The following is an 11,569-nucleotide window of genomic DNA, read 5'->3' as shown; positions in this document are numbered from 1 at the left end:
TTACTGACGGAACAGAAAACCAAAACCAAATCGTGCTTTAAAAACGCGGGTCGCGATACAACGGATTTGACAGCAAGATTTAAATGCCATTTTTCAACGCAAGAAATCTCGCAAATGAATAAAAATTTGCTGATGCAGTTTAATCCTTGATTCCCCTGAACTGATTATGACAGTTTAACCGGGCGTCTTGACGGCTATTTCGCCGTTTTCTCTGTATTTGAACCTCCCGCCGCCTAGTTAATTCATGTCTTACGGAAATGACCAACTGTTCTACCCAATGAAAAGAAAAATCTTTAAAAACATTCAGGGTTTGATCACAAACTAACACATGAATAGCTAAAAGTATTGCTGTTAGTCAATATTCCCATCAATGCATTTACTAAAAAGACGACAAAAAGACGTCCGGTAAACCCTTCAATTAAGCCATGGATTTTCGGTGGTGAAGCGGGAAATACGGAAAAATTCGTGAAAAGATAAATAAAAATCCTAAAGACCTAAAAAATATAGACAATCCTAGAACCTTATATCAGCGGAGCCATCGCGGAGCTCCATAGGTATAGAAATATGGTATAGCTATGCGACTTGGTTTTGGTGGTCATCGCGCGGGTACCCTGTGTGTCACAATCCATCCATCCAGTCAATCGTGCAACTCCCAGGCCCCACTCGATCTTACGCTTTTGTGTTTTTTACCGCCTCGCTTTGTGCTGCAAAGTTCGTATGTTCACAGAAGAATGGCAGCTTGAAAATAGTATTTAATGAAAAAATAAGCGGATTCAAATGGGCTGAAGTTTTTGAGGAAACATTTGTCTGAAGTACGAGCCGATGGAAATTCCCGCCCGTGGCAGCAGCAGCAGCTAAAAAGAAGACTAAGAGGAGAGGCTCTACACTACCATTCTATATTCATTCACGTCTATATCTATGTAAGGAGATCCTGAGAGGAAAAGGCCTTGGATTGATGTCTGTTTTCAGCTATAAAAATCATCCACTTGTGTGGACGAATTCCTTGCTAGCAGAAAGATCACGGTTTACAACAAAAAGCGAACACAGCCACTAGGCGACAAACATAAAGCGACAAAAAAACACTGCCAAGGTGAGTTTTTGACGATGATTTGCATTTTGAATACGACATTTTTTTCATTTATTGTTGTGCTTTTATAATGCTCGTTTGTTCGCTTTTTTCCCAAAACCAATCGCTCAAACTAAAACACCGTACCAGCTTTATTATGACGTCAAGATGACATATCAGTGTCATCAATCCTTGTTTTGATTGGCTAAATGACCATCTACTTGAATTCCGATTTTCTATTTCTATTTCACCAGTTATACTGGTGCGGAAGGCACAACAGAGCTAGGCTCCAATTCAAGTACCCCCTTGAGTGTATTGTTAGTAAGCATTGTAAGCACTGTCACTGGGGATGGTCACTGCCAGAGGGTTTATTGCGTCCCCAGTGGTTCTTTTACGTCCCTTCGGTTCAGGTTAATGTAGTGCAGCTTGAAGAGACGGGACCTCCGGTTTAGTGTCCTTATCCGAGAAGACTGGAAACACGGGAGAATAACTTCAACTCACTTGTGACACAAATTCGAACCAAGGCAGGAACCCGGAAAAATCCCCAGCTCGAGCCAGGATTCGAACCTTGGCCACAGCGGTGAGAGGCCGACGCGCTAACACACTTGGCCACCCGTGCTTGATTGGTTTATAATTTTGACACTTTTGGCTTTTATTCAACTGACAATCGCCATGAAAATGTTAAATTGTTCGTAAATACTTACTTTCAAGTTCTACAAATTCAGGCGTATATTCCTCACGGTAAGTAAGAATTTAACGACAGAAATACGTAGTAGTCTTGCTACTGTATCAATGACACTTAGCTTGTTCGATTTATACATATGTTTTTAGAGTACAGATGTTTACAAGTTTTCATTTTTCCCCAACACTATTCCAGATTTGAACAGCCTTCCGGCACACACCGCTAGTGCCAGTTCATTACTTTTAAGACCTTAGTTTCGAAATAGAGCTGTATAAATTATTATAATGTACTGTTTTAGTCTTATCTATTTATGTATATTAATTTATCTTGGTATAATGCAACTCAGCTTACAGTAACCGAGCATTAAAAATAAGAATTCGTGGTCTAACAAGCAATTTGAGCATATAACAACATCCTTTGATATTCTTCGTTCTCTCTTTACTTTATTGACAGCGTTAAGATATTTAATCAAGGCTGACAAATATAATCCTGCCATATATTGCTAAAGAAGACCTTTCTCGTCTTTATATTCTGTGTATTTAGTCTTTTTGAAGACACAGCAACTTTTTCAACGTTATCATAAATACTTTACAGTTACAAGATAATTTTTTCATCGAAAAACAAAACAAAAATGCAACCTATATTTTTTTGCTCAAGCTTTTATTGTCTGCATCTTGCATACTATCTAATGTGTTTATTTATTTTTATTCAAATAGTTATAGAAAATTATTAAGGTTATAAATGGGATGATAAAAATATTAATTTGAAAGAAAAACAAATACCCAAGTTAATTGTTTTCACATTTATTTAGGTTAAACCAACCAAGGACTACCCGAGGGTCATGCTTGATGCTAAAGGCTGGAGGACATAAGAATAGGCAAATGTAGCCGAGCTTTCTTACTTTGATACAGCAGTATAAGTGTAATAGGGTTTTTAGAGCAAGATACTTTTGTGTCAATGATACTGTAAATCTGTAAAACATTTTTTTATCAACCTGAAGATAATGAGGAAAGGGGAAATGATAGGAGAGTGCTCAATCAAGTTGTTGCAATACTGTTAAAGTTATTATCAAAAATATAGTCCCAGTTTCTTTTTTCTCTCTCTATTGACTATTTTTATATGCAATTGATAATTATTTGCTGTTTCCCCTCTGCACCCTGAATAAATTAAAAATAGGTTAGGTTTGAAATTAGACATTTTCATTTGGCACTGATCAGTAATATCAAGGATTTGTTTTTAATTTGCTTCCCAAGTCAATTTGTTCTCCTCCATTTGATTGCATTTACTTTTGTAGTAGAATTAGCATATGTGGATCCAGCTGCAGGGTTTCTATAAAATAAAAATAAAAACAGCAGGCCACCATGCTAAAGGGTGGGTTCACCAATATGTAATGCATGACTGAGGTATATTTGTGGATTTTAATTTCCTTGGTGATGGAGTATCACTAGTAAGTGGCACCTGAAGTGTATCTAGCTATATCATTCTATATTTGGAATGCTGTTTCATCCATTATTTGTTTTTTTGCAAGGGCAAAGCCGGTCGGAATGCACCTAGTGATAGTGTATTAGTGTACATGAATGGAACTTCTATATAAGGGGTTTTTATTAGGGCAAGGTACTTACTTAATAAATTATATAAAGAATAACAAACTTGTGCTTTTCAATAATAAATCTATAAAGAAAACAGTTTTATATCAAACTAAAGGTAATAGGAAAAGGTGAAAATGTTAGGAAAGTGCTCAGTCAAGCTATTATTGCATTTTTGTCATATATTTTTTTAAAGTAAATTCACATTTTTTCAAATAGAGTGACATTTCTCCCTTTCAACTCCCCATTGACTTTCTGTTTATTTGTTTATTGATTCCTCTCTACCCCAAACATAACTCAATGAACATTGTTTGGTTTGAAATTAAAGAACTTTAAGTAATTTAGTATTTTCCTCCATTGCATTCATTTTTGAGTAGCTAGTATGGGTGGATCCAGGGTTTCTAAAAACAACTGGCCAAAGGGTGGGTGCACTAATATGTATTAATTTCAACACATTCTTCTGAATAATCAGTTGCAGTACATGGAAACTACAGAATGGCATCTAAATCTTTGAAATGCTGTTACATCCTTAATATATTCTTTACAAGGTCAAAGATTGTTATTATGCTGTTTTGATGAAAAATATGCATAGTGGAACAAATAAGAATTGACCATTAGACTCTTGAAAAACATTGGCATCAACTAAGGCACCTTGAACTTTGACAGCCTTTTTTACATTAGGATTAGTACTTTCATACTGCATATTTAATATTATTAAATGAGTGCTTGCTTAATCCATTTGGAGGGGCCAATACAATTCATAATAACATGGCAGCAAAAATTGCTTTTTTTAATCTCATAAAAAACAATCTTTCAATGCTGGCTCGGCTTTTAGGCAGTGCCTAAATCTATATATCTTTTTTTACATTTATTTAATTGTGTAACATACAGGTACGCCGTGAGTGCCTCATCGGCGAACTGGCAAAGCTATTTTGTGTCTATAAAAAAAATTAACAGGTATAAAGGAAATACATGTAATATAATAGCAAACTCCCTATAATATTCTATTTTATAATATAAATCTTGATAAACAAAAAAAAAACGTCATAATCCCCAGCCTTCTCAACCCCTCTTGATCATCATCATCATCACGACCAAAAAATTCATCACATCCCCCATGAACCTGGTTCACGACTAAAACGTTATAAACAGCTATTGGTCAACTTACAGAACTGATTTATTTAGTACAGAACTTCTAGTTTGAGTTATGAAGACGGTCAATATACAATGATGTTCACATTGCCGTTTGGCTTGTGGTGTACGTCACTTCCTCGCAATGCAGAGCATCCTTGTCAAAGGAAACAGTACCTTGTTAAACATTGTACGTAATACCTTAAGTCAGGTATTCTATGTCTATTCAACGTGATCAGAGTTGAGTTCAATGTCTAGGAGAGTACCAAGCATTTTGTATAAAAAATTTGAACCTAATCCCCATGATCCCTATCAAGTATGTCATGTCTATTCCATGGATCGTCTAAGTCAAAGCTACTATGCCTATTCAGTATGATCGAGGTTGAGCTCAAAGGCTTACGTAGTACCTTGTTTAACATTGTATTAATATCAATAAGATACATGTAAAAGGAAGCAAAGTCAACCAAAATTAACCCCTGTGGTCATTTGCCATTCAGAATATGTAAGAATTTGCCGTGTAATTCTAGTTGAACAAACACGTTTATTAGAGCACTTTTTCGGACTTGGCTCCCCGACTAATCTAAGTCATCCCATCAATCCATGTCAATCCTATCCAAGTCAAAGTTGTTCATGTTGGCCATGTCTCCGTAGGCCGAATACTGTGCCCCATCCATCTCTGGAGCTAGACTGTTGTCTTCAAGCAGACGGTGGCCAGTGCCTCCGATGCGTGACCCACACTCAGGGCAGTTGGACTCTTGTGTGGCTCCACCGCATTCCCCGATGCAGTAGAAATGGCCTGAAGTGAAACAAAATGTAAATCAAATCCAGCACTTTAAGTTATACAGCATGTATTTGAATCTGAAAGTCTATGGAAGAGAACAAGGAAAGCAAAGTTTAGGAAAGAAGTGGAGGAACAATAGCAAAAGTAGTAGGAGAATGGAATAAGTAATACCATGATCACCTCAGGTGCTTCTGTTTTCTGTGGGGAGATTACTTGCGAAATTTCCCTTTTATGATGAGGGAAATTTAAAAAAAAGACAAAAGAATCCTTTGCCTTCTAAATTTCCCTCAGTGATTGAGAGAAATTTATAACCAAGATGCTTGTCTTCTAGTTTCCACCAGGGAAACAAATAAAAGGCAGCTTCCTGATTTGCGCAGGAATTGACCCTGCGCAAAGAGGACAGCGTATTTGATCTCGTGATTAAATGTCCCCGAAACCGAGGGATGATTAGTTCCGACGCCGCAGGGGGGAGGAAGCCAAAAAACATAGACAGAAGAATCTATGGTGCTCCAGTTGTCCACAACATAGTTTTTTTTTTCAAAAAATAGTTTTTTTTAAAATGTAATTTTTTTTAAACCCCATAATTCTGCCTTTGTTGTTTACCATTTGGGCATTTGTACCAGTGCCCCTTAGCTAGTCCGACCGCCTTTACGATCTCCCTCTTCTCATCATTTGTGACGGATTCGTAGAAGACATCTGGCAGATACTGCTTGCGAAGCTCATCCAGCCAGTCCATGAAGTCTTTGCGCTCTGACGGGGCTGAGGAACATAAAGATCACGTGAAAGAAAAATGATGTACAAATAACGAGCAAGGTGGACTTTATGAATAAAGCGTCAAATAACACCCATCGGCCCTTCAATAATAGACATAGCAAGATGTTATGGAGCAAATGATCTGTTTCATCAGAACCTTATCTATTGACCCTACGAAACTACGGACACTGATGTCTTTCGGGACAGTAGTATGGGGTTATAAAACTCTTTTAGGGCAGGCGCATACCTAGGTCTTCCTACCCTTATGATTTCTTTTAAATTCGTCTAATTGAATCCTTTTCCCATATGATACCAATCACTTAGCCCTCCCCGCCCCCCTCGCCCCAAATTCTGGGTACGGGCTCTTGGTGGGTGTCCACCATTAGTTGCACCTCTTGTGGGGCATGCTAAAGGCCTGGCTACACATTCAAACATGAATAGAAAAACATTGCGTTTGGCGCAAATGTTTGTACGTTTAGCCACTAACAAGACATATGTTTGAACGAATTCAAAACATTTTCATTAAACATTTTCATTAAAACATGTTGAACCTACATGTTTTGCCCTTTAGCTAGCCTTTAAAAAAGGCAAGTGCTTCGTAAATTGTCTACTTGTATCCAATCAGAGCTCAGAATTTCCATGAAGCCACTTTCTCGTGTATTCATAACAGAAAAAGCGTGAGCGCTCATGTTTTATGAGAATATTTTTGCGCTTAGCCACCTAATCAAAACATGCTCGCGCGAGAGCTGGATTCAATTAGCAAAACTACAGGCAAGCTGTAAAAAAAATGGTTTGTCCACGTATTATCCACGAGCCGTATTCAATGCAAATGCATGCAAATGATCGAGCCGATTGTTTCATCTTCGTTTGCACGCATTTGCATTGAATACGGCTCATGGATCGTTTGTTAGAGCAAAATTGTTCGTCCCTGACTGCCTCTCCGTCTGAAACATATTGAGCGCATAGCCTATCTCTTACCTATCCGCTCTCCTGACTTCAATGCTTTGTGTATAAGGTAAATACATGCATTATCCTCTCTTAGTAGAGATTTCCTTCTCTTTTCCAATTGGTGTTTTAGGATTTTGCGCGATAACCACAGCTCCAAGCGGCGAATCTCCTCATCGATGTCCTCGAGTTCCTGTTCGCTGATCCAGGATCGATCGGCTATTATATGGCGCTCGAGGGGACGAACCTGCTTCTTCAAGGTCTTGCCTGACTGTAATCGATTGAGCGAGTCAGCCCGGAAGGCTTTGGATGTGGAGCATGCAAGCTCAAGTAACCTCCTCAAGAAGTTGATCTGGTTTTCGAACACGTTCAGCTGGTTAACCGTCAATTTCGATGTTTTCAAATTGTTTTCCAACTTTTTGTTCCAATCTGTGTCTAGGAATGAAGGGTGGTCATCTGAGAGCCTCCGAACGTTTCGCAACTCCTCTCCAAGTCTTCGCACCTCAGGCTGAATTTCGCGCAGTGATAGCGCCACCTTGCCCTTGATGGTCTCGAAATCTCGGAGAACCCTCTTGACGATGTTGCCATAGCGACGGGTGTTCCTAATAGGGACGGTGCAGATGGGACATCTGTCAATCAAAATATTTAAACAGTTTAATTTAGAATAGTGAATAGAAAGGAAATCACACTTATACATAATAGAAATGTATCTATGATGGTAGTCATAGCTTATCAAAGCGAGCTCGGAAAGGCAATAGTCGTTTAAGGTATCGCTCTGCCAGTGCGCTCATGAATAACAAAAGAATCCAAGATAGCCGACAAAAGAAATTGTTTATTGTCAAATAAACAAAGATGTTCCCCCTAAAGGGATGCTGGCAATCTTTAGCTGTTTACAGCAAGAATAGCAATGAAAACGAGAAATCATGTCCTACAGTATAGCAATTTTGCTGAAGATTTTAAAATTATTTCGCTTTTGAATTGTTTACAACTTAGAATCAGCAACGTGGTTTGCGCAACGGTATATTTATATTTATCGATCGCGGCTTGCAACGTGCGATTCGCTCATCCTTTTATTAAGTGGTTAGAACAACTATTTTCCAAAAGTTTTGTTATATTATAGGTTTACTTTCAAAGGAGGAATTCTTCAGGGGTAGTTTCTAGGCTAAAATGTAGATATTTTAGCTAGTGTGCAACAGCGTGTGTAATTGTAATTCAACATATACCGGTGTTTATTGTCATTCTGCGGTATGTGAAACCCTTTTGAAGATTCCTAGTAGAGTTTATGCTATGAATTGTTGTAATTTGAAATAATTCAAAAAATAATAAGAAGGATAAAGTCAAAATCTTTCTCTCTATACACGTTGTTATTCAAAGCGCTACCGGGAGCTTCTGTCAGTCGGAGGGTGAATGACAACTGAAGGTGACAAACGCCTGGCACAGGCCCTTTCATAGCGCGGTTTCGTGTTAAACAATAAAATTGTTTGTGTTGCAATTACTTTTAGGTTCGGCTATAAATTTTGGTAGATTGACTGGACTATTGGCGGCAAAATAGCAACAACAATAAAAACAAAACTTCCCCCAATAATGGCGGAAAGTCCACTTGCTGTTCACAATATATTTGTAAACAAAACTATAAAGCATAGGCAAACAAGATAATAAAAGCATTCTAGATCACTCTGGTATAAAATAAATCTATAAAAACTATTTAAAAAACCAAAAAACTTTTGAAGCCAAATCCGATGATAAACGTCCCTTGGAGATGCTGAAATGCCATAAAAAGTCCCTTTTTGTTCTTTCGGGGCTGTCAGGAGCTGTTTAGATTTTTATCTCCCCCCGAAAATATTAGGTTCACTCTTTTGGATTTCGCACCCCTCCAAGAAAAATTAAAGATTTTTCCCCTAGCTCTCTGTCATGGCGAACGCAGCTATATCTACGTTAACTTTGGCTGGAATTTGCCGCTCAAAACGTCAAGTGATTTGTGCAAGAGGCCAATTGACTTAACGTTACAGGAACCCCAATTACTTTAACAGATTTTGTTTTTTTTTAGCTAGACGTCTTACTGCACTGTGTTATTACTGCTTTTAGTTACTTTTTGAGCTGCACGAAAGTCGTGTCTTCAACCTTGTCCATCCACTCATCCATCGCTTTCACCTCTACGATGTGAGGACAATCCTCAAGCTGAATGAACCTTGCACCTTGCTCGTCCTCGTTGCCAAAGAGAATAGCAGTCACCTCATCTTTGTCGCAGATGCGGCATTTCTTAGGGCACTTCTCACCGCACAGCCCGATGCAGGGGTGCTTGCATTTAATTTTATAAAGGCAAGGTTTGTCGCATCGTGGGCGGTCACACATCTCCCCGCACAGCTTATTGCATTTATAGTGTCGGCATTCCCAGGCACAAGGCTCTGCACATGGCACGCACGGCTCACCGCACCTGTTCTTGCATTTGCTGTGCTTACACTTATTTTCGCACTGCTTTTGACAAGGAGGACAGTTCTTTGTACATGGCTCCTGGCAGCTGTGACCGCAAAACAAGGTTCGGTCACACTTAGACTTGCACTGCTCATGCACACGCTGTTGCAAGCAGCTATTGCAGTTTCCTGTCAAAAGCAAATACAGCTTGGTTATCCTTATGTGTGATTAATTGATGTAGCACCGTGTATGCCTGTATAGCTATTCATTTTGATAAGCTATGAGCAGGGCAGTTAGCAGCAGGCAGGTAGCTATTGTAGAATTCGGTATAAAAATAGAGAAACATTGGGCTCTCAGTAACTCTGAGCTGTTGAGTAGCTAAAATAAAAGGATTGATGACAATAAATGCGTATATCGGTGATGTTAGTGTTAATGACAACATTTTAAGTCCCATTTACACTAACAATTTTAGTTGACAATTTTTATATGACAATTTTTATTTGCTAGTGTAGATTGAGCAAAGAAGGCAATTTTTATGTGGCAACTATAGTTGCTCAAAAACTAGCAAAAGCTCGGCAATTGTCACACATGAAAACTTGCTAGTGTAGATGCCAACAAATATAGTTGTCAACTAAAAATTGTTAGTGTAGATGGGGCTTTAGTTATCCTAAGGATGATTATGATGGATATAATAATTTATAGAAAAGTCACCAATACCAGCGCAGGTGTGAAGGCATTTCAGCTTGGCATTACAAGGGATTCTGCATTTGACAGTGGTAGGATCGACATGACACTTCAGCGTGTGTTTATGCCCACACGGGAGCGTCTCCTCGATCATAACCATACATTCTTTCGTGCAATCATCGCCACATTTCGCTGCGCATTGATGGCCACATTTCAGAGTCTTGGGGCAAGGTTCTTGGCACTTGAATTTTTCGGGCTCAACGTGGCATGGAATTTGTTGCTCGTGCTGGCATTTTGGAATTACCTAGATAGAAAATGATAACGTTATGACCTAATTCGTACGTGATTAAGCGCGTCACTGCTAGGGGTGTATTTAAATAGCGTCGCATCTACTGCAGGGGCTTTAGACCTGAAAAGATACTTTGACCAAAACACTTTAAAGTCTTACAGTCTTGCATTGCAAGACCTTGACGGAAATTTGTACTATGTACTTTGAACTTCACTAGCCAATCAGCAAAGAAATGCTTCAGTTATGCACTTCAAAACACAACGTAAGCCTCGTAGCTTTGAAATTCGTGTCTAGCCTTGTTAGAATGAACTTTGTCATTGTGGAATGAGTGGACACACTATAAACCTCAACAACTCATTGTCTTGTCTGCTTCTAGGGTAAAAACCTAGATGAGACGCAATCTTCAACAACTTTAAATCTTCTTTAATACTCCGACCAAGTCTAAAAACATATATCATTATCCCTGACATAGGAAATATTTAGGGGATCTAAATGCGTTACTCTACAGTACAACTGTAAAAAAGTGCATTTTCAACTATCAATCTTACCTTAGCTATAAGCACTTTGCACGGCTCACATTTCTGGAAGCATCGGCGAGGGCAGTCATGTCCTAGATCACAAAGCTTCTTGGGGCAAGGCTTCCTGCACTCGTACTCAACGTGATCTGGATCACCCGGGTGACAGACCTTCTCACACACGTGGCCACATTCGAGTCTACAACAAGGATAAGATAACCATATGATGAGGATATGTTAAAAGCCAGCTCCCCCGCACCTCACAAAACGTGATTACCACCATGACTATAGTAGGCTGTATAAAGAAACTTGAATAAACATTTTGAATAAAACGCTTCTAACTAAGCTAACCCCGGTATGACAGCATTTACGTGGTTACCTGGTAGCACAGGGCACCATGCAGCCTCCTTCTGGGGCGGCTTTGAAGTCACTGTCTTTAGACGCATGGATCAGTGTCTTTGGGTGGTTTTGACAAGCGAGGACCAAATTTTGGCCAACCTATAAAACACATTTTATGGTTAGGTAGTTTTAGAGTGCAACGCGCAGTTACAGAGGCCACCAAGAAATTGTTTTGATTTCTTAAAAGACTTCTAACTAAATAAATTTCGAAAATTACAGTCTTTCTTAATATAACATAAACTTAATTTTTAGGTTTCGGTCATTCTGTTGTGTCTTTTTTTGCTGGTGAATTCATGTCAATCAGATGGTACATTAAAATAAAAAAA

At 38.8% G+C, this 11,569-nt stretch overlaps 1 protein-coding gene and 1 long non-coding RNA gene across 6 annotated transcripts in view; one reads left to right on the top strand and one right to left on the bottom strand.

Moving 5' to 3' along the window:
• Positions 1-648: 648 nt before the first annotated feature.
• On the top strand, positions 649-3,545 carry LOC125567882. Its single transcript, XR_007311870.1, has 2 exons — positions 649-1,090; positions 2,560-3,545. It is a non-coding gene; the product is annotated as an uncharacterized LOC125567882 (long non-coding RNA).
• A 212-nt stretch (positions 3,546-3,757) lies between these two features.
• The window catches only part of LOC5501511 (NFX1-type zinc finger-containing protein 1), a 40,480-nt gene continuing 32,668 nt past the window's right edge, over positions 3,758-11,569 (bottom strand). For all 5 annotated transcript variants that reach the window (XM_048728734.1, XM_048728732.1, XM_048728733.1 and 2 more), the window contains 7 exons: positions 11,224-11,342; positions 10,878-11,043; positions 10,074-10,344; positions 9,034-9,544; positions 6,978-7,573; positions 5,850-6,005; positions 3,758-5,261 (listed from right to left, as the gene is read on the bottom strand). In XM_048728734.1, the coding sequence (XP_048584691.1) occupies positions 5,059-5,261; positions 5,850-6,005; positions 6,978-7,573; positions 9,034-9,544; positions 10,074-10,344; positions 10,878-11,043; positions 11,224-11,342 (2,022 nt within the window). In that variant the 3' untranslated portion in view covers positions 3,758-5,058. The remainder of the gene's footprint in view (positions 5,262-5,849; positions 6,006-6,977; positions 7,574-9,033; positions 9,545-10,073; positions 10,345-10,877; positions 11,044-11,223; positions 11,343-11,569) is intronic.

The sequence above is a fragment of the Nematostella vectensis genome, chromosome 6, assembly GCF_932526225.1.
Source record: "Nematostella vectensis chromosome 6, jaNemVect1.1, whole genome shotgun sequence".
Lineage (NCBI taxonomy): Eukaryota > Metazoa > Cnidaria > Anthozoa > Actiniaria > Edwardsiidae > Nematostella > Nematostella vectensis.
Note: the sequence above shows the minus strand (reverse complement) of the source record. Positions and strands in the feature narration are given on the sequence as shown.